The sequence below is a fragment of the Pseudopodoces humilis genome, chromosome 6 (genome assembly GCF_049639895.1).
Source record: "Pseudopodoces humilis isolate 2021_Gansu_Grassland_sample_001 chromosome 6, ASM4963989v1, whole genome shotgun sequence".
NCBI classification, from domain to species: Eukaryota; Metazoa; Chordata; class Aves; order Passeriformes; family Paridae; genus Pseudopodoces; species Pseudopodoces humilis.
Window position 1 is genome coordinate 28725966 of NC_142205.1, and position 26942 is coordinate 28752907.

Consider the following 26942-nt stretch of genomic DNA (forward strand, 5'->3'; position numbering starts at 1 on the left):
TTTCATTTTTATTTTACAGAGTTACATACATGGAAGCAGCCAGGCTCAGTTTGTGGCAGAGTCACATATTATTCTTCTGCTGAGTATCCTTCAAACTGGTGATAAATATTAAAAAACCAAGATGAGGCACAGTGTGCTGTTAAATAAAATTGCTCTGGCAATGAATATCATTGAACATTTAAGAAGGTATTGTATTTTGGCTTACTTATTATATGTTGAAATAAATATTCATTGTTGTTGCTATGTACTGCCAAGTGACACTGGCATTGCTTTTCACCTATGTGCACACCTCATCTCCTTTGTTAGTCTTGTGCCTGGTTACTATTATTCTTATTTCTTTTCAGTGTTACCTTTCCAGTGGCAAAAACTAATTGTCTTCTTTTTTTAATCTTTTTTATAATAATTAAAAATTTAATGAAAAAAAAGGTTATTTTTTTCTACTTACAAGGAAGGCATGCAGAAATTTACCAACTATGCATGAAGATGATTTGTCCTCCGATAGTCCTTGGATTTTTTTTCTTTCCCCCAACTAATCTAAACAGTTTACTACTACTTCTTGAAACAAATAACTCAACATTTTTTCTGACATCACCTCCTCACAGAAAGACTTTGAGACCTACTTTTAGTCTTTCAGTCTTATTGCGTGAGAGAAAGTTAAGTTGGGGTTTTCTGGGAGCGGGGGTGGGTATTTTTTTATGAAAGGTTTCATAAACTGTGAGAAAAACTCATATTCTCTCTTGTTTTTTTAAATCGTGATTATTATCATTTTTCATTGAATGAGAACTCTAATCACCATCAACCATTTTTAAAGTTTAGTAGTTCCATCACAAATATATTTCTCTAAGGGAAACAAGCAAAAGAAAATAATATTTCCCAATCTGCAGTAATAGATGGATCCTAGTTTTATGATTGTGGCTACTCTCTTGTTCTCTCTCTGAAGTTATGTTACCTTAGAACCTGCCCTTCCTCTACTCTAACTTCCCTGTCTACCTTCATCTTTCGCATCTCCTATCCAAAGACAACACCGTCATTACACCTTAGTCACATTCATTTGCCTAGAATCCAGTTTGCTACCTGTGAAACCTTATATGCTTCATAAATAGTCATTATTAATTTAGTTTCAAAGTTATGATCATATTTTGCAGAGCAAATATAATATTTGCAATTGGACTGGAATGCTGTTTCCAGTTCTCCCAGTATAGGAATGTTGCAGACTTAATTGAGTGAGTCCAGCAAAGAGCCACAAGGATGATAAGGGGATTAGCCTGTGAGAAAAGGCTGAGGGAGCTGGTACTGTTTAACATAAGAGAGGACTCTCAGGGAGATCTCATCAATGTGGATAGAAACCTGATTGGAGGACATGAAGAGGAACGACACAGACTTCCTCAGTAGTGCCCTTTGAGTGGACAAGAGGCAATGAACTAAGACTGAAAATCAGTCTGAAGACAAGATGCTTCTTACTGTAAAGGTGTGCAAACATGGAAGCAGGTTACCCAGAGGGTCTATAGAGTTTCCATCTGTGTAGAGTTTCCACCTGAAAACTGCCAACTCAGAACTCGGTGATCATTGCTTTAAATGCTACTTTTTTTTTTTAACAGTACACAGAGACAGCTATTGCATTTCATATGAAAAGTTTATTGTTTCTTAGATAGAGTATGCATCTTGCTGGTATCATCTTTATGCTTTCCTTTGTAGAGCTACAATTTATGTTTTCAGTTTTCTGCTTTTTGTTTGCCACAGTTTAAACAAATCTATTATCTAAAAATAATCTCACTGAGAATGAGAAAATTAAACCCTCAAACCAGAGAAGATTAAAAATAAACAAAAATTTTGTTGATGACATATTTTCTCTGACTCAGGCATGAAAGTGATATCTTTTTGTTGTCATATAATGTCTTTAAACCAGGAGGTTGACTTAGCTACATTAATGCAGCTGTCTGAAAGAATCCTTTCAGTGATGTTCATTGCCACTTGCAGAAGGAATTCTCTAAGGTTTCATTTCATGGCTCAATACTGTTGAGATGAGTTTTTGGTCACACACAAACTTCACAATGAAATCTTTCACATGAAATCTTGACAGAGTTTAACAGTTACTCATGAAAATTAATATTCCTTTATTCTTTCAATGTTGCTAGTAATGTGCTGCTCAATTGAGTCTTCATTTTTTTTTTATTCAGAAAATGTTGTTAGAAAATGTGGGAAATAGGAAAAAATATGCCAGATTAATTTTATCTTCTACAAGATGCATTGAAATTTAAAACAGGACATTACTATTCTGGTAGTGTACATGTTTCATTTGGTTGCTGCTTTTTACTTTGTAATAGCAAGCTTGTCACTTCTTGCCAGATGATGAAGTGCAATGTTGTGTTTCTCTATAAAGTGAATTTTTAATACCTCAGATGAAAAAATAAGAATTTCCATTGCATTTCTGTATTTTTAGGTAGTGATTCTACCCCATCTGAGAGATGATTTCTTCTATATGAAGATGTGGTTTTCCATGCTGTAGCTACCTAATTAGGACTTGGGTAAGAAGGGCTTGTGAAGATGTCAGATACTCAGTTTAAGTCATTTTATAAAGCAAAATTAAATTCAGTAAAATCTATACAGTTACTGATTACATACCAGGTATATGTACATGTACAGTGTACTCACCAAGGACTGGTAATAGGGGTGAACTTCATTGGCACTAGGGTTGGTCTGACCCTGGCTGGACAGGGGCCCACCAAAGCCACTCAGTCACTCTTCAGCTGCTCAGGGGAGAGAAAAAGGCTCTTGGGTCAAGATAAGGACAGCAGGAGACTCAGGGAAATTACTACCTGGAATCAGGGAAGTTACTACCAATCAAATCAGAGAAGGGTAATGAGAAATAAAAAACAAATCTTAAAACAACTTTCCCCCCAGCCCTTCCTTCATCCTAGGCTTAACTTTACTCCTGATTTATCTACATGATCTCCCACAGTGGTGCAAGGGGATGATGGAGACTGGAAGTTGTATCCAGTTCATCACAATTGTCTCTGCCTCTCTTTCTTCCTCAGGATGAGGCCTCATCACACCCTTTGCTTCCTCCTATGGGAGAAAGTTCTCCATGAACTTCTCCAGTATGAGCCTTTCCTGTGGGCTGCAGTTCTGCATGAGCATGTAGCAGAGAACAGTGAAAAGACATGGTTGGATATCAGCAAATCATTAAGGTTGGAAAAGACCTCCAAGATATTGTGATGCTTGTATATTATACACTTCTATGACTTCCAGGCCATTACTTTGAGCAGTTTGTATTATGCTGACGAGTCTTACTCAGTTTTCTTCTTTGGCTCCCCTTTCTCTTGTATTGGAGACTTAACTTCAGGAAATAATCATGGAAATCATAAAAGTGTTGGTTGAAAGGGATCTCAGAAGATCACATACAGCAATCTTGTTAATGAAGGATTATCACTAACACTGAAGCTTGTCTTTCTTGGTTTTGTCTGGTGCAATTTTTTCAAAACTTTGACGATGGAGATCACATAATCGCTCTGGGCAGTTTCAGTGTGAAGTTGTTTTTTATCCAGTCTGAATCTTCCAAACTGAAGTTCATGGTGCATTATGGTATGAATTAAAATTTTGTCTGACATAATGTTTTGGCTTCCCTTTGGATTTCTTTTGCCAGCCGTACAGAATTGATGGTTTAGCTTTAGTGATTTTTTTCTGTTCATTAAAAAATGAACAGAACACTCTATGGAATAGAAGTATGAGATCCATTATGTTTTAGCTTTTTATTGCTTAGGAATAAAACAAAAGCCAAGGTTTGCTTTTATTCATGCCACATTATAGCTTATTGTTCATCATAAATCAACAGGTTAAAAACATTTTTAAAAAGAAAAAAAATTATCATTATTTACAGGAAAAAATTACTAAGGAATAAGTTAGGTGTAGATTTAATTTGAGGTTATGTCCATAAAAATATGACAGTCTTTTTAATCTGCTTTCAGTTTTCTTTGAAATTGGCCAATTTTTACATCCTCCCTAGAAATAACAAAACCTTGTTATCATAGGCAGTCGAGAAGGGAGTTTTATGTAATATATATATCCCCACATCAGCTTGATAATCAGTGCTTCAAGCAACTGGGTTCAGTTTACACGCATAATACTTTGGGGGAGGTTGTAGAATTATTTCAGTATAGAGACTTTCTGATGAAGTAGAAAATTTAATAAAAAGTCATTACAGAAATAGAAGTAGATATAACTGCTGTAGAATAAATATGGCAGATGACACAAAGGAAACTAATTTAAATGAGAGCATGGAATAGATTTTTTTTTAAGTTAATTTTTTTTGGGGATAAATTATGTAAAAGCAGTAATGTACATAGAACTGTGAACATAATAGGATTGTGCAGTCTATAATTCAAGGTTTTGCTTTTGAGGAGTTTTTCTAAGGACCCTTGTACTACATAATTTACACAGAAATAGCTTTGTTCGCAGTCGCAATCTTGGTAATGCAGTCTAATAGTGTGCTAGATATCCAGTTCTACCATGCAAAAAGAGCACATATCTAAACACATTTTGATTCAGCAATAGAGTTTAGCATCTTCTCAAGTTACCATCAGTTTGCATCCACATGTAATAGTGCGACAATGACTTTGAAGAACATAGAGAAAAATTGTGCAAAACAAAATAACCAAACAGAAGAACTGATTTAGTGATTTTTGAGCCAGATCAAACATAAAGAATGTTACAGCTTCAAGTCATCAATTAATAAATTCTTATTTCTTTTTAATTCTTTTTTGAATTAATTATGGCGTAATATTCCATAGCAATGGATTTTCAGTGTAAACTTCATGCAGTATGCAGAATTTATTCCTTTAGGATTTTTTAGCCTGTAATTTGCACAGTAAATCTACTGTGTGACTTTAGTATGTAAATCATGGGAAGCAGTCCATTCTCTCTCTTCTTTCCCCTCCTATCTGGAGCTTTATAGAGTTTGCCAGAGATACTGCTCTTTTCTCCTTTCCAAGTTGAAAAATTCTCTTTCCCCATGCAGAAGATGTTCCAGGCTGTGGTGTCTATTCTTGCAACCCTCTTACAGAAATTGGGTCATTGATGAGAGGAGACAGCAGAAATGATTGGGTACTAATAAAAAAAATTTAAATGCTGATTAGTTTGACATTCTTGGAGAGACAAGAAAGAGAAACTAAAGACAAGGGTACTGAAGTACTGTTGCTAGAGTTATTAAGAAGACATAAAGGCAAAAGAGATAACTTTGGAATGAAGAGCTGTCATTGTCTAAGAGAAATGACATGCAGTAAAATGCACAATCAGTATTACTGTTGTAATTAACTACAGTCGAATACAGATAGTGTATATGGGTGTTATATCCAAAAAGGCATTGAAATGTGCAGTGTTCAACTGTAAATATTGCTCTGGATGTCAAAAGACAGCAAGAAACATAAGGAATAATAATGCTGGATAGGCTGTGTTGAATTTGTAAGATTTCTTAAATTCTTTCATTCCTCCTTTTTTTAGACGCTACTCAGTATTTCTAATGAATTTTCATCAAGTTTTTATGTCATTCCCTGGAGAAATAAAACTGCTTTGAATGTAACATGTCATATTCTTTTCCCTTTTGTAATAGTATTGAATACTTACTTTAAGGAATAAATTTAAAAGTAAATCTTTTCATTATCAAAGGAATTTCAGTTATTAAGCAAACTATTTATTTATATATTTATTGTATCTCCTATAGAGGAGATAAACCATTATTATAGGAATTAGCAGTAATGATTAACCTGGTACATTTTCTCATTATTACCATTAAACTTAGCATTGATGCTGGTTAAACACATATGCCTAAGTAAAAATGGAAATGTCTTTTCAGTTTCCTAATTTGAATTCCCAAGGCAAAGTTTAATGGGACAGCTGTGTAGGTGGATATGAGATATTGATTGAAAGGGAAAAGGACAAATCTTTTTGGTAGCATTAAAATGACACCTCTTATGAAAGAGATTTCCTGTCCTACAGAGGGAATTTAAATTAAGTGTATTAAGTGCTTCTGTGGCGTGAGGCTTTGCCATGTAAAGAGAATGTAAAGAGATGACTTTCTGTATGTTAGAGTCACTGAGCATAAGAATATGAAATTTTGAGTCAAAAGTCAGTAGAATAATACTCAATTCTCAGTAGTAAGATTCTGTCACTTGTGCATCAATATGCACAACTAGTTGTGTGTTCCCCAGAGATTATATGATAAAGTGAATGAGGATGGTAACTAAAGCAGTGAAACAGGATTATTCTATCCTTGATCTTAAGGATAAGAAAGAAAAACAGAAAGACCACAGTGGATAAAGATAAGACTAAAAGCACATTATAGCATATTTAAGCATGCTTCCTTATTAACTTTGGAAATCAACATACAAAGCAGCAGAACATCTTGCATATTTTCTATTATTTATTTGCATTAGCCACCAGTACTACCTGTTAACCTTGTAACTTACTCTGATTCTTCTGGAAGCTGATTCCTCCTAAATGTAATGAAGCATAAGAAGATCATAGCTAGAAAAACTAAGAGTTTTATGTTACCTAAGTCTCCAACTTAGACCTCAGTGTCCTGCTTGACCTTAAAACAATTCATAATATGATCCTTTAGAAAAGACATTAAGGTCCCTTAAATGTGAGAGAGATATGCAGAGACCTTAAATTTACAGTTTGGCATTTGATAATACAACATGAAACATAATTCATAATCTTTCATCAGCTACTTGCAATACACTGGAATTGATGAACTAACTTCATATATGGCATGTGTCCTCTGCATGAATTTGCTCTGAATTTCAGTGATTTTCAACCATTTTCAATTTCTGGTTAAAATTTTCCAATGGAAGTGCAGACCCCTGCAAAGCTAATTTAGCTGTCAACTGCTGTGGCAATTGGGCCATTTTTATTTGCCTTTTGCAAATAGCTGCCTGCTAATCTACATAACAAGAGGCATTCACTGACCACAGGCTGAAGACATTTTTAAAGGTTTCTTTAGGCTACAGTTAATTATTTTAAAGGTTATTTTAATGGTTAAGAAACATATTTGCTTGAATGGCTAAAAGAAGCAGAAATCTAGTCCAAAGTTATATGTTTTACCTTTTGGATCCACAGATACCTTTTACTAAATGGAGTAGCTCTCAAGTGCATTCAGCTAAGAAATAAATTATATTGCCTAGATAGTAGCAATGATGGAGAGTAAAATGACAGTCTAGACTCATATTGATGATGACTTATGGTGTAGAAAAAGAATGTGTGATATTTCCAAAAATATTTATAGGTTTTTATGGAAAGCAAGAGAGATTGCATCTGCATGCAAGTATCAAGTGTGTGCTAACAAACAGATGAGACTTACTAGGTCTAGTGTTTGAAATAAAGTGCTTGAAAATTAGGTAGATGTTTGTAATACAGTGTTTGAATACTGAGAGAAAATTATATAGCCTCATAAATAACTTAAAAATAGCTCACATGAAGTTTGTTTTAGGAAATGTATGTGTTTAAAAGTTAAACTGTTAAGAAATTCCCTCATTTATTTGTTTCTCTGGTATGCTTAATATTAATGAAAGTAAAGTACTCCTATACATCTACCTGTTCTGGAGATGTTAATACTGTCATGATTGGAATATTTATTTGAAATATATATTTGAAAATTCAGAGAAATGGATTACAAAATATAAGTGAAACTAGAAAAAGATATTATGGGGCAAACCACACTATAAAAATTTGCCAGATGGACAGGACTAAACCTGAAATTTCATCAGATGTAATCTGTACAACCAAAAAGGTCATAAATAATAAATGTAAAAATCATTCCCCAGCATTAGTTTTAGGTGATCCTAAATGTGAATAATTAGGAAGTAAGTCAGGCTGAAAAACTCTGAATGTTTGATTAGTGATTTAACACAAACTTAATCAGGTATCTTTATGCTCCATTTTGCAGCTGAATTAAAACAGATTCCAGAGTTGTCTTCTTCTGAAGCTTTTGTATGGCCTTTCCATTCTCAGGTGTCTAAGAGCACCACAAGAACAATGGTTCCATCAGATTATCTATGGATTAATATGCCCTCTTGTAAGGGGCCAGCAAAGAATTTCTCATGTTTTAATCATCACCCTCCCAGCAAAGAAACAAACCAAACAAACAAAAAAGAGAGAGAGAAGACTAGACCACTGTAGATCTTTCTGTTGATCAGATTACTCCTTGACAAAAAAGTATGTGCTTTTATTTGTTCCATGTCTGATAAATTGAACCAGCAACTTTTAAAGATTGCATGATAATCTATCCCCATTTTAGGTTACAGTAAACTAAGCACAGGCTCAAGTGGATGAATATTTTGTTCTCTAGTTTTTCTTGCTTATATGTTATTAAGCAACTGTGTGATCTGCATTTTAAAAGGTAGCTGTTTCTTTGTGTTTGTAATGCTGATGCCAGATTTTGCACCCCTGGCAGAAATACAACCAAATATGAATGACACCACCAAACTTTTTTCACAAAAGTAACCAAATGCTAGTCAAGCTATTTTTTCTCCTTCTTTCATTCCTCACTTACTACTAATTAGGAATAAATTTGTGACATAAAGATATAAATTATGTATTACATTAATAAACTTAGGAATGATCAGGTTTTCTTCCTTTTGGCCATCCTGTGATTAAATTTTCTATTAAAGTTTGCTAATAATAAGTATCCCAAATTTACTAGCAACTAGTTTCATTTCGTAGGGTATCTATAATTTTGGATTTTATTGATCCGATATTTTTTGTTTTGTTTTGGATTTGGTGGTCTGGTTTTTTCCCTCCTTCTGATAAAGCATCTTGATTTTTTCAGGGCTGAATGCTTTATTCATTTTCTGTATGAGCTTATAAATTGTGATGATTGCTGTCTTTTTCATACTACTTTAAAACCATTGTTCTTCCTGTATCAAAATTCAAAACCTTTTCAAAAGCCTTATGTAGATATGTTTTCAATTTTTATGAAAACATGTATCAGCTGGGAAAAGGAAAAGCAGAAGTTTCATATGTAAATGTGTAATAATTTGAGAAGGTATATAATAGGATTTACACAAAAAAAATCAGTAGAGAAATAAATTTATCAGAAAACATGAACATCTGAATTTAAACCATTTGCTTGCCATGGCTTATCTAAGTGCCACATTCCCCTCATCTTTTCAAAATAGTTTCATAATGCATAGTGAGGTAAATAAAGAGGAATTGGAAAATAAGTACATCTTTTGATGCATCATTTTTTGCAGATGAAAAACTGTCCAAGTAACTACTTACTAAAGTTTTACATTCTTCACTGTTAAAGTGATACTGTAAAAGATTGTTTTCAGAGCTGGGACTGTTGCTTTATATGGTAGAATATCAAAATAGTGTAAAGGCATAACATAGAATGTTTGAAATGAGTAAAAAATAGTAACAAGCTATATATTCTGTGGTAAAAAGCTAATTACTGTATTGAAATGACACCTCAGGTTGAATTTTTATTTTAGCATCAGAGAGCTGAGGCAAGTACCATGCACAGTGTTAGTGTGGCTATGAAGCTGATACCACTGAATGTAAAAGGCAGCCAATGAGGCTGAAAGCTCTGCAATGATGACTAAAGTTAGAAAACAACAACTGAAGCAAAAATAGTGACAGCGTGAGGGAAGCTTTAGGGGTAATGATGTGGAGCTCCAAAAGACTGGGAAAAAAATCCCAGCACAATTCAGGTGGTTACAGATGTATAATTCTCAGTTGCAGAGCAAACAGCTTACTTTTGTGATATTGTTGTTCCTGATGGTAAGAAAAGTGAATTAAACTATTGTTCTGCTAAGAAAATAAGAACTGTGTTAGAGAAGGGATGTCTCCCAAATGGCTTTTTAGTGTGTGGTTGATTGGTTTGTTTCTCAGAAGCAGCCAGGTAAGGGAAATAGGAAAGAACTGCATTATGTACTGATACTGCATGAGATAATCAAGCAAAAAAAAAAAAACATTTACAAGGCATTTCAAAACCTTTGCAAAAAGTAGCACTTCCCCAGGAGGACCTGGTGAGTTACCTTTACATCTTGGGACCGTTTTTTTTTTTTCTCTCCCCATGACTGTTAAACTCAGCAGAAAATTACTACTATAAATCTAAATGAGAATTGGTAAAACAAAGTTATTAGATAATGCTACATTAGAGGTTTTTCTTCAGCAGGGTAGAAATATATGTGGAAATTTTTTTCTCACCCTTTTTAGGTGACAACTGCCTCAATTAATGCATCTTTATTCTTTTGTAACACTGGAAAATACAGAGTTTAATGAATTTCTCATGACATTCTCCCCAGTTCTTCTTCCCTACTGGAAGCATAGCAGTAGAGCAGGAGATTCCCAGTCTCATATGCACATGAATCTGAATCTTAACAAGTAAAATTTCTAGAAGGCATTTTTTGTATCGTGGATTCCAAGATTAATTTTTTTCACAATATTTTGTTTCTTTTTCTTTTTAATATATTTTGTCAAATGCAGTCATAAGCTTTTGGAAGACTTGAATATGACCAATTATTCATAGACTGGCTCTATGCTTTGCAGCTTGTACATCTGTGAGGAATTTCATTTGAGCTACTAGCATGTTTTTAATTAGAGCTTAATTTTGGACTATAGGTAGATGGCTGCGTCAAAGAGGTGATGTTAAAAATTATATTTCCTTCATGTTGCCTATTTGCTTCTGCCATCTTTCACCATTGATGTTTACTTTTTAAAATGTTGTTATTCTTCATTTGACTTTTCTCAGTTTGTGTCTATAAAATTTGCAAGTCAAACCTGAATCATGCTGCTCATCTCTGATGAAGTGTGAGTCTGTTAGCATTGACAATTCTAAATCCTTTTGTTCAAGCTCAGCTTAATTAAAATCTTACAATGAAAATTCCAGATGTCTTTGAACAATCCTAAAATGAAAAATATTATGATTAGCACAAATGTAATGTTTCAAGATGCAGGTATTACTTAAGGATCTAGCACATTTGAAGTATCTGCTTATTCTTGAAATTTGTAGTCATCATGGGTTAAGTAATGGTGAAAACTCCAACCTTATTTGACTATCTGTAAATGGTGTTGATGTTTGTGTTTCCTGCATTGTGACTTAAGGCTCTCATGATTCACACCTGCTTCAGAGTGGCATTCAGGCTTGCCTCTGCTTCAGAACAGATGTTATGCACAGTAGTAACCATTCCTTTTTGTTTATACAGTTTCAAATAAACAATCAAGAGAATGGCTTAAGAACTTGCTAGATTAGTGAAATTGTTTTATCGCTAGTACTTGTTCACATTTGTAACAGTTATAATGAGACAACAAAACACTGAAAGTGACTGAGGACTTTGCCTCTGAGATGTTTTTCTGCTAAACTATTAAGCAGTATGACACTAAAGAGGAAGTTAATGTCTTATCTAAATGCAGAGGAAGATAAACCAGTCCAACTGCTTCAGTTTGTATCAAAAAAACAGTGAATTCTGAGTAATTGCAGGGAATGATTTCTGGATCTTACAGTTTTCATTTTTTAAAAATCCTTTGCTACCAATATACAAAATATTTTCAAATACTGGGAAGTAGCTATATCCATAACTGTCCAAAATTTGTGTCCTATTTGATGGCTTGTCCTTTAAAGCTTCTTGAACTGTCTTTCATTTTTTAAAATCCAGAATGCACGAAGAAAAATCCTACACATTTTTGCCACAGGTGAGTGTATCAATATGCAGTTTTTATATGTAAATACCTTCTTCCGTTTTGTGAACTTGAAAGCTGTAGTTCATAGATGTACCATTGTGGCTTTCTGAGTTATCCACACATCTGTTGCTTTCCTTGACAATGGCAATACAGATGCTGCTATCACCATGGGAATGGTACTCCTGAATGAAGCTGCTACATCCAAAGGAGATGTTGGAAAAAGGAGAAGTAAGTTGTACTTTATAGCTAAGGTAATCCTTAGACAATTAAAAGACCCTGTGAAATTACAAGTGAATATCTGATTAAGTTTTCAGAAGGTCTTTACCTTAAACCAATGTTTACCTTTAGTTGTTTGGAAAAGAGGAGAGCATTAAAATTCTGTTGATAAAACTGCAGTCACATGAAGTAGTAACAGTAAAAAAATACTTGAAGCATTCTCAGCCAAGGTACAGCTTGACTCAGTAACTCTACTGCATTGCATAAATGCTTTTTGGCTCTTGAATTATATCAGAAGTCTGATACAAAGAACAAGAGTTTCAAAACATTGCTTTCAAAATAAATGTATGCATTTCGGATGACAACATCCAAAAGAGTATGAAAATTCTTTTATTTGGTGCTCTTTCCAGTATCATGTCTCCAGAGGAAGAAGGAGACCAGCAGGTGTAATACAAAACATATCCTAATCTGTAATGTCTAAAGATAGTTAGCTTGAAGTGTAATTTTTATGTTTTTCTGAATTTTGTTGTTACTCAGAATATTTGTGAGATTTTTTATGTCAGTGAATCACATAAACACACAATATGAAAGTGTTGTACCCGGAATCAAACTTCCTCACTGTTACGTCAAACAACAAAGGTTTTACTGAATGTGACATAGGTTGAAATAAATATGCCAATCTGCCTTTGCACCTTTTATATCCCCTGACTTATTTTTCTGATATAAGCCATTGAAGGTCTCTGGAAGATAACAGATTTCCTACACTGCCTCCTCTTTCAAGATCAGTTCTTTAGCTTCCCAAAATACACAGTATTTTACATAAAGCTGGCCACTATTTTCTTCAAAAGGTTTCTAGAACTCTTCATAATAGCGGGTTGAATGGCTAGACATCTCTCTAATCTATGGTGATTTGAGGGTCTCCTTCAGCAAGTTATAGATGTGTCATTGATTCTGAATACCTCCTACAGTAATTAGCTTTAAGAGTGGTGTCAAAGGATACAGTGACATAAGTTTAATTGGAATATGATCCTAGATCTGGGCCTGAGAACACAGGCACAGTGAAATATCAGTGGACTGCAGTAAAAGATCAGGCTCTTAGCTCTTTGTGGCCATTATGTGAGTACTTTCTGTGTATCTGCCTTGCACTGTTCATGCTTCCAATTTATTCATCCATGCTTGGAAATCATATTTGTGAGTGGTGATTTCTTTATAATGAAGTGTGTTTATTAGTTTTGTACATGGCTAGTTTTCTCAAAATAACTGGAGGAATTCTATATTCCAGTTGACATGTGTCACTTTCCACATGGTCAGTTTTAATGAAAAAATGCATCATTGTCAGTTTCCTCAGCTTCACGTTTTCTCATCCTTCACTCAAAGGCAGCACACATTAGATGCATGAATATTGCAGTTAAATAGCAAAGGGTTGGGTAAAGTAGGAAGAGTATAAGAAGAGGAGTTCTTAAAATCAAAGTAGCTCACTAGAATCAAAGCATTCTCTAATGTATATGAGCTGCATCTCAGTTTGTAAAATGTCCCCCTTTTTTAAAAATGTATTTACATGCAATAGAGTGGGCTATCACAATCAAGATTTTTTTATGCTGTCATTCCACAGGATGCCAAAAGATGTTTCAAATATTATTTGTTAATTTCAGCATTTACTTTGTGAATTCGTTCTTTCTGATAGATGCAAAGCACTTTCACCTGCATGGTGTCAGAAGATCTGTATCATTGTTATTTACCTTCAGAACCTGAAGATTTATATTGCTAGTGAGCTAATAGTAAAAAGTGGTTTGGCTGCCAGCCTTGAAACTTAGAACAGTGACATTTTTAGCCATTAATAACTAGATAAAGTAGTTACTAAACTGCCTTTACTGCTACTTCAGCCATAGATGGTTGGCTAGAGAGAACATGATTCCATTAGTTAAGGGACATTTTTCTAAATGTAATTTTTTTTTTTCCAAAAAGAACAAGCAAATACCTAAAATGAATTTATTTGATACATATAATTTAATGGGTTATTAAATACATTATCAGAAGTAAGTCGTTTGCATCCACATACATTTGACTTTCAAATTTCTGCTTTTTCTTGAAACTACATTTGCCCTGACAGGTTATTTTTCCCTAATAACCATAAATATTATTTCCATATCTGTTTGAAATCCTGTCAGAAGATAGTGGGTTTCAGCAGTCAAGGCAGTAACATTTTATATTAACTGTGTCAAAATTCTCAATAAATGATTGACATAAATAATATTCTTTGTAGGGATTGCAGTTTTAAATCTTTTATGTGCTAATAAACAAAGTTTTAAATCTTTTATGTGCTAATAAACAAAGTTATTTTTTTCCAGTAATATGTCTGGTTGGCCTTGGTCTTGTGGTTTTTTTCTTCAGCTTCCTGCTGTCAATATTTCGCTCCAAATACCATGGCTACCCATACAGGTAATCTGTCTTTAAATTCTCATCTTATAGATTGCAATAGCTTTGTAGAAGTTTAAGAATTGCTTTCACCTAAACAATCTTTAATCTTTACCGCTGAAGTCAATGGAAGCTGGTAGAGGGACGAAGAATGGTGATGAATTTAAACAAACACAAAAGGGGTGGAATGCTATTGTTAGCATGACTGTTAAAGCAAACCAGTTAAAAGTGTTTGAGCACAGATGCGTGACATATACGCTGCCCCCTGAAAAATACAAAAAGAAAACATGCTTTGGTCTGTAAGGCTTTATTAGCTATTTATTTTTGTATAAATGATGTACATAAGACAAGGCATAAAACAAAAAAGCACTGTACTGTGATAAGATTTGACTTCACTAAAAGTATCCTTTTCTTTTGTCAGCCACACCATGGAGGAGAGACAGGATTATAGGTTTTCTAAATTATACATACACTTGTCAGTTAAACAGTTGCATTTTTTCTGAAAAAAGTAGAAAAAGTAGATTTCTTTGATTAGACTGCGTGATTAGTACAACAACCATTTTTGTATTCTGTGTTATATTCCGCTAAAAAGAATTCCGCCTTGCAAGGCCAACTTAGATGTAACATTTCAGCTATTAGCTTACAAATTTTCTATTAGATTTTGCTCTAAGACTTCAGAACTATTTTCATTTTTATAGAGGTTGGTCTCTTTAGGCTATTTAAATGATATTTATGTTGCTTCAGATTAGTTTTATTATTTAATAACACTATACTGAAGACAAGGAAACTCTTCCCATTGCAATATGTGCACAAGGTATGCTCCTGCTTTTTAGTAATTTCTGCTAAGGAAAGAGGTCTGTAAAGGGCCCAGTAGCATCATACTTCAAAATTTCATCAGTATGAAATTAATAGTTTGCCAGTTGGGGTAGCCTGTCCTGCTTTTCAGCATCCTCTCTGAAGATTACTTCTAGCTTGACTGACTTGGGGTGAAAGGCAGGATCCAGATTTCCTAAGTGTAAGGTATTCTTACCTTCCATTAACTGCTTAAGTCTTAAACTTTAAAGAAGCAGGATTTATGAGCTTAATTTGCAGCTGAAAGCTCATCTGAGAAGCATTGCCAAAGAATGACAACCCGTGGTCTGAGCTCCCATCTTCTCATAACAAGTTTATTAAATGGAGAAGGCAGTAGTGGTGGCATGTTCCTTGCCATGCAATTTGTCAGTTACTAAAGAGAACCTGACAGTTGTATTAGTCTCATTTTTAGTGTGTCTTAGGAATGTTTATATCACCTGTTATATCTATGCCAGACCTTGCATTGCATTTGTGAATGTTTGCAATAGGCATTTTTGGCTGCTGTCTGGTACCTAGGATGTCAGGTGCTGAACAGCATTGTGAGCATTAGTATGCTCTGTGAGTTTGCATGCCAACATGATACCATTGGTGTTAGTGCAAACCTAATCACTGAGTATATCTTGTAGCATCAGGTATTACAAGCTTTGGGAATCTTAATTTAAATAATGTAGGGTTTTTCCCTCTTTTCTTGCTAATCTGTTCACTGTAAATACTAGGTGGAGTAGATTCTTTTTGTTTTGTTCTCCCCACAATTAATCTAGATTTTTTTTAAATATTAGATATCTTTTAATAGGAGTGTCTAGAAGAAGTTGGAGGCCTATGTAGATTTCATACTTACCTTTTATTATCCAAGCTAAGAATAAAGGACAGCAAGATTTGGGGCTAGAAGCAGAATTCTATTAAAAATTTTATTAAAAAAAAATTTAGTTTGATAGGTGATGCATATCAAAAGTAAGTGTACTTGTTAGTATGCTGAAGCTGGTTAAAAAAGAAATAAATCCAGGACAATGCTGAAAAGAATAATTCATCACAATCCTGATAAAATGAAGTAGTGCCACATCATTTTGTTACTGTGAAAAAATTATTAGATCCATAAACCAAATCCTGTCTTAGGAGCTAAGCAGACTTAATACCACAACTTTCAAATCAAATAAACTCATAAAGAAATGAACTGTGTGTATGCCTAAATACATATGAAACATTTGATAGCAGTGTTACGCAGTTTTCTTGGGTTTTTTTTTTTTTATAAAGTTACTGCTTCTGCATGATAAAGCAAGATCTTTTGGGCTTAGTTGGTCTGTCCTAGATTGTTCCAAGTTTTCGTGGTAATAAATTAATCATTCAATCTTAAATCCTCAAGGCAGAATTATTGGAAACCATCACTAGAGCTGATCCTTTTGCTCTGCTATTATCAAATTTCATTTACTAATTTCACAAATGTTTAATTTACTTATCTGATCCTTTCCAGTGTTAAATCTTTCATGTTTCTATTGGTCTCTTGGGTAGCTCTGACACAATTTTCTGTTATTTTGAATAAACATACTGTTGATTCTTTGACACTTCAGTGGTCTTTACATGTCATCTTCATCATGAGCCCATAGCGTTTTTTAGAGAAGCCTCTTTTTTTTTTGTGGATAGTTCTTACGAATTTTAATGAACATGCAAAACATTAGGGAGGACCAAGTATATAAACTGTTATTTTCTCTTTCCCCTTTTAATTTAGTATCCTGCATTTTAAGCTTCATTCATAAATGCTAAAATACATTAATCTTTTCTGTCTGAATTCTTTGAGATCTTCCAAGAAGTTCCACACTTCATCAATTGATCCCAGTGCAGATATATCTTAAGATGTGAAATATGTCTGTCCTTTTCCTTTCATTGGTTGTAGATTTCACCTTGAAACTATCAGTCTTTACATGATGAATTGTCCTCAGGCTAGTAAAGCTTTGCCTTTAACAATACTAACAACAATGCATACTAATGATCTGTCAGGAAAAAAGTAACATTATGTTGGCCTGCCTAGAGCAACAGTTAAAGAAAACTGAAATTGCTTTAATGTTATATGCATGACCTCAAGCATCAACTTCACTATCCTACTTAAAAAAGAGAAAAATTCAAATGTCCTAAATTGTTTCTGTTCTCTGGCACTGAACAACCAAGTCAGTCCTTTGTGAGCCATGCATTGGTAAAAAGTGAAACAGTAACACAATTCTTTTCTGCAGTGACCTCTATGTAGCAAAGATAAATCAAAACAGAGGTGAATAAACATAAAGTCAGAGTCAAAAACTGGAGAAAGACGGTTATTTCTTTTTCTAATGTGGTCTATAAGGTGCTCCTTAGAGGGCATGTATATAGTAAGGGACAATAATTTTGACACTCTTTTCAATCCACTTCAGACATTTTCAATTCTGATTTGATTATTTCTTTCACAAGATTTTCTTCTTGAAGGCTAGGGTTGGGCAAAAAATTGTTTAGTTAATATGCTGGTAAAAGTCTTAATAAGTGTATAACATTGAAATGGGAAAGGTGATGCAAAGTGGGGGTCATATGTAGGTTACTCACTGAGTGAACACATCATGATGGATGGGCTCACATGCAGCAAATCTCTTTTTTTGCCATAGCAGGACTTTTTCATGGCTGTACTAATCCACCTTTTTTATGGGAATAAGATGAAATTTTTCATTTTGCTAAAACTTTACACTTTAATTGATATCATTAACTACTGAAAGATTATGTAATAATTTTGTTTTATACTGTTGAGTGTTTTCTCTTTATAATTCTTTCTGGATAAGAAAAGTTTGTTGACATATCTTAGACAATGTTGTTTGGAAGACTTCTTACCCTAGTATTTAAAGTGAATAAATGATATATTAAATATCAGATACTCAGTGACTGAGCAATAAAATGTTATTATATTAACACAGAATTTCATCTGTCAACTCATACACATGGGAATGACATAGAGACTATTCTTCACTATAAGCCAAAACCATGAACTCTTAAGTTTACTTTTCTAGTCAGGAAAGAGCTTGGCTCTCTAGAAACCACACCTTAGGCAGTTTCAGCCCAAAAGGCATACAGAATATGAAAAAGAACGAAAGAGGATGCTAAGAACAGATTATATCAATACATGAGCACGGGATTTTAGGCATGTAAATATTTGTAACACAGCTTCAAGAGGACACAGGAAAAAATTTTATCCATGCTTTACTGATATATAAAAAAATTCTTGGTTTTATCATCTTTTAGCTTTAGCTGCAATTAACTGCCCTACAGTGTTTTTTCTGCTTTGTTTTCTGAATGAAACTTCTAGCACAGTTTTAATACTCTTGACACTTTAAATTGTTCTTTCAAGCCAACATTTTATCATTTGTTGTTTTAATCTCAGTTTAAATGAAATGAACACCCAAAAATTCTGTGATTTCATAATTTTTCATTAAGTATCTTTTGAATTTTTTTAGAACCTGCCCTGTAGTTGAATGTTTCATTATCCAATTATCCTTCATAGCCATTATATTCCAGTATTATTTACAAGAGTAATGTGAAATTTTTTTAGTTAAACCATAAAAAATAATCAGCCTTCTGAACTATGTATTGATGGAATGGAAAATACATATTCTTTATTGGCTAGCAGAGAAAATGAACTAAGCTGTGCAAAGCGTGATAAATAAAAGATGCCTTATTTTCAACAAAAACCCATAAATGTTAAGTCAGATATAAAGTATTCATTTATTGCTTGGGGAAGGACAGTCAATGCAACAGGACACACAAATTTCCAGATGCCCCAGAGCTTGAAAAATCCTCACATTCACTGTATATACATCTACCCTTGTTGTAATTAAATTAGTTTCAGTAAAGAAATCCTGTATAATATTGAAACTGAAATTAAATGCAAGTGAATAAAACAGAAGTTATTTCTTGGGAATATACTGGAAAAAATATTAGTACATAAAAGAAATAGTGTTTACAGACATATGAAACTAAGTTTATTAATAAACATGAGCACACTACTAACAGCTTTTTAGATATTTCATGCACAATTAAATTGACTCACCTTAAGTTTATGAATTGGTAAACCTACTTCTGATAAATAGCAGGGTTCACAATTTGATCTGTTGTGTCCAGCAAAATTGGCTACTTTCTTTGAAACACCAGAAATCAGGATTATTTTAAAAGACAGGAAAACAACAAAACACAGTTGTCAGAACAAAGCCCTTACATTTAATATTTTCTATACTACTCCTGTTAATGTAGCTAAACAGTATTTTCTTCAGGAAAGAAGCTGCCTGTGGAAGTGGAAGGCAACACATTACAGTCTCCCTCTGTTCATTTAAACCATCTAGCAGCATGCTGAATTCATGAAAATTCACAAACTTCCATACTCTTCTCTATGGGAAGTGTCAACTTCAGTGCTGGTTTCTAATCCTTTAAAAAATGTGAGATCAGAATTCTAAATGTCTGTTCCTGTAGCAGGTCTCTTAGGAAGGATGTGCTTCCTACTGTGGCAAACAGTTTGGATGCTCTTCTCCCAGCAGGACCATTCCTTCTGTGATTATAACCATTAAAAATGCCTCTTTTTGCTTGCATGCCTTCCCTCTAAGTCTTATGGTTCACCATTTACTTTTACCCGTTTCTGTCCATTCCCATCTAGTTTATGTCTGGAGGGGCACAGTTTATCCAGACTTTCCTGTTCTACTTCACCCTGTTTTGCAAAAGGGAACATGATTTATTTTGTCTGTCTGCAGATCTATCCCAGCAGTTTGTTATTCTTGATTTTTTAGAAACTGCCCACCCTCCATCTCCTTCTTTGTGGCTACTCCATGTTTCTTTTGTGGCGTTTTGGCTTTTTGTAGTTGAGTGAAAGAATGGTTGGGGTTGAAGTGGCTCCTAGAGATGAGTCACTCCTCTAAAGTAAGTTCACTTATAGCAGTGAACAAGATCACTTCCAGGCAGGTTTGACAGAAGGAGCCTCCACAAGCTCTCTGGATAACCTGTTCCATTGCTCTCACCCTTGAAATAAGAAAGTTTACCCTCATATTCTGATGGAACTTGATGTGTTTCAGCTTTCTAGCCTAGGGTTTTTCTTTCTTTGCTTAAATTTTCTTACACTTGTTTTAAAAGTTTCAGTGTTTCTCTTATCTATATTCTGTATCATGTTTCTTAGCTGCTAAAGGTGCAGTTCCCTTCTAGACAGAAAGAAAGATCAATAGCTGTGGAAGTACCATGTTGATCCAACTGCTGTATTTCTTTGCTGTTACATCATTGAGTGTTTTACACCTCTTAAGACTATCAATGCTACCTCTCTGATTATTGAAACCTTCAGCCCTTCCCACTTTTCTCTCCAAACTTTCTCACTATTAGTCCTCTCTCTTTTCCTCTTAGAGCCTTTCCTATACGTGGCCTTACTCATCTGTTCTAGACCTGGGTTATGTTTTTAGTCACATGTGCTGATCATTCTCTTACTCCCCCCTTCAGCCCTCTACAATTCATCTCTTCATGAAGTTGTTCTCACTAGCTTTTCCCTGTTGTTAATCCCTTCACCCTCCAGCACCCAGCCAGTTGCCATCTGTTTTCCCCTGGTTTGTATGTCTTGCCTAACGAGCTTGTCAGCTTTTTGCAGCATTGAACATCTTTATACTGTTACAGTCTCTTAAGCTTGTGGCACTTGTATTTATCTTTTGTAATGATTAATTAATTAATGCCATGAATGGAAAAACTGGTGAAATTGCTACAACGTGTATGCTAGTGCACACTGCATATCTAGGAGTTGAAAGACCTACCAGGAAAAGCTAGAGGCAGTACTTCCATTCTCTAGTTCTTTGCTTGTGTGTTAGTAGTTAGTCCATAGTCATGCACAAGTCTTTCTCTCTCTCTCTCTCTCTCTCTCTGTCTCTTTCTCTCTCTGCATTCCTACTTCCCAGTCTATAGGACTTGGTAAAGTATTTAGAAAGGTGTGACACACAAATATCTACTTTTTAGAAATAAAAAGTTTCATTCCAGGTGTAAAGAAACAGAAATACCATTGGAAACTTCTTAATTTATTAAAATACTAAAAATTTAAGAGTCTGCAATACTAGAGTCTTGCCAATCGCTCTACACTCTCCCAACACTGGGGCCACTTCAGCAGTAAAAGAAGATGGTTTTAAATAAACCTGAAATATCCCCTGGGAGAGATTTCTCACTTCAAGTAGTAAAAGCAGATGCAGAACTTGATTAAAGAGAACAGATGTTTGAAGAGTGTTTTGCTTTTTAATTTTTTTAAATAGGCAAATTTAAGGTTCAATCACTTATGTTTTATTTGATAACTTTCATGCTTGCTTAGTAATCACTAAATGGAATATAAAAACTTAAGAGATTGTTACACAAATGTCAAATGACTTTTCAAATTAATGTTTGAAGTCCTTGTTTATTATTCCTTTCAAATAATTTTGGTGCTATGCTTTATATGCATTTTTCAGTATTTAATAATGTTTTCTTTCTTTTCAGCTTCTTAATTAAATGAATTCAAGCGGGATTCATTTAGAGCTGCTTACCATGAAGATAAGCTATAACTGCTATTTTTGGCCCACCAATGTTACATGTATTCAAGAATCTTTTGTTGGTTCATCTGTTTTTTGTGATAATTTATATAGTATGGTGATAGAGAAATGAATGCAGTTTTATGCAATAAATGTGTAATTTATAGAAACATATAGTAAATATCTCATTGGGAAGTGCTAAAATGTTATGAATATAGCGTGCACAAGAATTTAAATAAATTTCAATATAATGGGCTTCTGTTTAAGTCTTCCTTATGAAGTGTACTACATGGATCCAAAGGGTATTTCTGAGATTTTTTACCTGAAGTTTGTTTTGAGATGTTTTTGAACTGAACAAAATAACATCAGTTCTTTAACTACTATTAAGAGATAAACCCTGATAGAAAGTGTCATTTAATGACTACACCTTAGCCTCACTTTGCTTTGTAACAGAGTGTTTATATAGAGTCTCTGATCACCTCTGACATGCTGAGCCATTAACATAAGATTATATTCTACATATTTTCATCCTGGAGTTCCTTTTCTGACTCAGCAGTGTGTAGAATACATACATTGCAAGTTCATCTCTCTCTTATGCCAAAGAATGCAATTCATAATGGAATTCATTGTGGAATCTTGAAGGCAAGAAGGCTTGTTCCTTGACATCAGTCAGAACTCAGATCCTTTTAAGCAGAGTCTGTAGTGACAAAATGGGAGGGTGGAGGGCAACAATATTTCATAACCCAAAACATGCTTATTTTCTAAAGTAGCAGCAGGAGGAATGTATTATCCTGAATGATGCTTGTAATACAGTACAGGTTAGTCTATTGGAACTGGAGTTACAGCTATTGCCGGCTTTATGTGTGCACCAAGCTTTGTGAAAAGCTTATGTAGGAATTAGTAATGCCATTTAAAAATGCCACTTTTAGGCTGTTCACATCTCATATTATGTGAATTACTCATAAATCATTGTATACACCTGCATAGTATATTCTCAGTGGCTCAGGAAACAAGAATCATCACAGGATACTCTACCTCAGCCCTACTTCTTTTCCTCCCTACTGGTAGTTTTCCAACTGCTACTTTTTCAAGTACCAATTCAATGTCAGTAGCATTAGAAATTTCTTCATTTATAATATAAAGATTACTCTAAATATGATAAGATTGACTAGACTTGACAAAACTCATCTAATGCTTTTACCTATTTCTGCTCCAGAAATACTGGGATGTTAAGAACTGACATACAGTCAGGGAAACATTTTGGGACCAAAAAAAAAAAAAAGGAAAACCAGCTTATATCTTACACAAAAACAGAGCAAGACCTACTAGTTACCCTAGTGCAAACACTAGAAGGTTGTAGAGCAATAATTAAATTAGAAGCTGAGTAAAAACTGAACCTCAAAACACCTGGTTTATAGACTGATGAGGACTGTGAAGAGGGTTGCAGCCTTTTCAGAGGTGATTCAGCTGTTAATCAGGAAGGCAGATCAGCTTGCCCACGATTCCAGTTGACTGGCACAAGCCAATGCAAGAAAGCCAGGACAGAATTTGCAAGAGCTTTATGACAGTGCTAGAAGCTTGAGAAAGGGATGGAAAAATTAAATTGTATGGTACTGAACAACAGCCCTGGTATAAAAAGCATTCAAAGCCCTAGTAGGAAAATAAATAAATTAGTAGGACAGTTATCAGCCTAATGACTTAAGGATGGCACCGTTGGATATGCGGGTGGCAAAGTGGGGCTGTATAAGAAAGATTACATAGAGTGCAAAACACTGCCATCTTACAGGATAAAACAAGAAGCAGAGCAGTAGGTCTCCATGGTTGGAAGTTGTTTTCTAAAAAAAGAATTAGAACTGTGCTACTTGATCAAGATGACAACAGTGACCGGAAAGTGAAAGAAGAAAAACTACTAGTTTCAGACAGCAAGTAATAGTGAGGGATCTCAAGACCTCATGCTAATGAGACTAAATATTTCAGCTTATGATCAGATAAAGCATTCCAGTGACACATGACTGCCTGCTGGAAAAAGTAATAGATCTCAAATAGTATTCAAATCAAAAGCAGCAGCTTGAGTAGTGCATAGGTGCTAACATAATACGTAAGAGGTATTCATGGGACAGCTACTCTGTAACAGCACTATAGGGTAAAGGCTGTTGCAAGACAGGATAATCAAAGTGAAATCTGAAATAAGGTGGAGTATATCAGAAATAAAAGTAGCTAATAATGCAAACTAACTTACTCCCTCCCCCCGAAAGAACAATAGGCAAAAACCAAGACACCTACAAACAGCTTGGTGGCAGTTTATAATTCATTAGAAGCACAGATAAAATATGTGCCACAATTCAAAAATAAATAAAACCACAGCAGCACACAGGTCAAGTGTAAAACAACAGATTTTAAAAAATAATCTGAAAATTATGCTCATCATGGTAGCACAAACTTCTTAAAATACACCCAAAGCATGGAACCAGTGGGAGAGTTGATGGCAAAAGAATAAGTGATATTGATAAAGACTATGACATAGAAGCCAAATTCTCTGTAACAACTAGGCCAGAAGATTTGGGTCAACATGGTCTGACATATTCTGCGTAATTGTTTTAAATAGATAAGCTAGGTGCTGGTAAGATCTTGGGACCAAATGGCATTTATCAAAGAGCTCTGAAAGAAATCACATATGAGATTGCAGAGCTGCTGAGCAAGGTGCCTTCACCTATCATTACAGATTGCCTCTGTGTCAGAGGACTGACAGCTTGCCAACACAGCTGTCACCTATAAAAATGAGTCTAGAGGGGAAGCTAAGCTACAGACCAGTGAACAATTTCCAGTCCTGATGGGATGGTCGAGTTGGCAATAAAGAGTAATCTTACTGAGAGCTAAGATAAACATAGTCATCTGAAAAAGGTATAGGACATGTATAAAGGAGAATTTAAGTTCACAAAGCTTGTAGGTGGCTAAAATGGTGTCTGAAAAGCACAAGGATAAAAATCTCTTGGTAAGGATTTAATAAAGAACCTCATATGGAATTGGAAGAGATGTCATTCTCATGACTTGAAAACCAGTTAAAAGATACCAAGAGGATAGGACTCAATGGTCACTTTTTATAGCAGTAAAGTCAGAAGTACAGCCTTCCTGAAAACTGGTGCTGGGACCACTTGAATACATCTTCATCAGTGATGTGTAGAGAATGCATATACAGAGAGCAGCCTGCGTTACAGATTAGCTCACAGCACTGTGATGAGAGGGAGAAAAGTGTTAAATTTTGATAGGTAAAACTGGGTGATGGGTAAAACTGGGATGTTTTGATGGGTAAAAACTTGGGAATATATCTAGAGGGGGAAAAAAAAAAAAATCATACCTTCTTTAGCTAACACTCACAAAAAAGACATGGTCGTAACTGAGCATATTTTAGCTGAGTTGTCAGTGTGTGCTGGCAGCCAAAGAGATGTTTGGTGTCATCAGTAGAGGGGTTTGGGTAACGAAGGGACAACAGTACAACTACACAAAATTTCTGTGGATTCCTATTGAGTTCTGTAATTAGTTCTGATCTACACATCCCAAAGACTGAGCAGTTCAAGGTACAGGTAGAGATAAGCAAGCACTGTCTCTTAAAGGAACTCAGATTCTAAATAAGCAGGAGTATGGTACTAAAAAACTTAAAGGCACTTCTCACTAGTTCGTATTTGCAGCAGTGAACACCTAAAAACTTTTAATAAATAAATCCCTACTTAAGGATCAAAGTATAGGAATATAGAAGCAAAACCCTGCAAGTGAAGTTGCAAAGAAAATGTAAAAAAAAACCCAAAAAACATCAATATTCTTTTTTTAATTAAATTTAACTCCAGATATTCTTCAGAAAAGCCAAATAAATCTGTCCACAGTGATGTTAAGTGACATTAACAAGGTTCAGTGGTCTGTTAAGGACCTGGAAGTGACCTCCACATAACTGCAGGTGTCTCATCAGGCAGAGTCACACACGAATTCAGGACCTCATTGTTAAACGATTTTAAATGTCCTTTGAACATGTTAGAAACTCTGGGAGTAATTCTTTGAGCTCTTTGCTCTCTATGTTTGGTAATACTGAACAACTATATTCAAGAGAAAAATGTAATATAGGTGTATTCTCTAGTGTGAGCTGAAGATTTATACTCTTGTTGAAGCTTTGGAGGTTTTTTACTCCCCTATATTTCTGTCCTAGATTATTTTGAGCCCCATATCTTTCATTTTACAGATTCACACACAAAAGAATGCCTCATTAGGAGTTCTTAATGAAAAGCCTTCCTGTTAGAACATCTCAAATCCAAGAGCAGACATTGCCCTATGCTCAGTCTGTGTATGAACAGGAACACTATGTTTTCCTCTGAAGGATACATGCTACATACGCTAAGAGCTATTCAAGTTCAGAGCTTGTTGTCTGTCATGTGGCAAACTGAACCCTCATCATCCATAAAGGTAGGTCAAGCAACTCAAGTCTGTTTCTTTGACATTGTCATATAGAGACAGAAGAACAGAGCTTTATGGAGTTGTTTATAATTTTACGTTACCTCTGCTAAAAATTTAAATTCCTTGTTCACCATTTACCCCAGTTAGCTATACTACTATGCACCAGATAGGTGACATGAATAAACAACCCCAAATTTCTTTTTGCAACACAATAAATGTACTATGCCCAAAGAAGCATCATTCTGTATTTTCAGGGGATGTTTTTACTGTGTGTTAACAGAGGTCTGTGTATTTTGAGATTAGTAACTTTAATAACGTTACACGGTGCTGGTCCCTCTAGAAGTACTTTAATGAAATAGGGAATATTTTTCTGGTTTGTATTTAGCCTTTCTGCCTTGCATTTTAAAAATGCATCACAAGTATACAGAGTAATGAAGAAACCTTAGCTAAGAAGTTCCAAAGTTGGAAAGCTTTGTTTTAGTCTTCTAATAGTTACATTTTTGCTCCAGGAGTCTTACTCTAGAGAGAAAAAAAGCCTCAAGGTAAGTCATTACCAAGCAGCGCTTCAGGCAAAAACAGTGCAAAATAAGTGTTTATCTAGGCTGTAGAGCACACACTGCCTTAAGTATTTGTTTCCCCTCCAGTAGCACTTGATGCAGGGGTTTCATTCTTTGGTTTTAAGAATAGAGAACAGGAAGCCTTACATTGTATTTAAAAAGCTGATAGAGGCCTGTTCAGTTTTAGGTGTTTTGTAATAGTATGTATTTCCATTAGCAATGGAGTCATTTAGCAGAATGAAGGTAAACATTCTGCTAAATGACTCCA

General features: G+C 34.7%; 1 protein-coding gene across 2 annotated transcripts in view; it reads left to right on the forward strand.

The window, feature by feature from the left end:
• The window catches only part of TUSC3 (tumor suppressor candidate 3), a 111124-nt gene extending 89192 nt beyond the window's left edge, over positions 1-21932 (forward strand). The window contains exons 7-10 of one of the 2 annotated variants that reach the window (XM_014259925.2): positions 20-83; positions 11830-11904; positions 14241-14331; positions 21646-21932. In XM_014259925.2, the coding sequence (XP_014115400.2) occupies positions 20-83; positions 11830-11904; positions 14241-14331; positions 21646-21661 (246 nt within the window). In that variant the 3' untranslated portion in view covers positions 21662-21932. The remainder of the gene's footprint in view (positions 1-19; positions 84-11829; positions 11905-14240; positions 14332-21645) is intronic. The other variant, XM_088056481.1, reaches the window with a different exon arrangement.
• The last annotated feature ends 5010 nt before the right edge of the window (positions 21933-26942 follow it).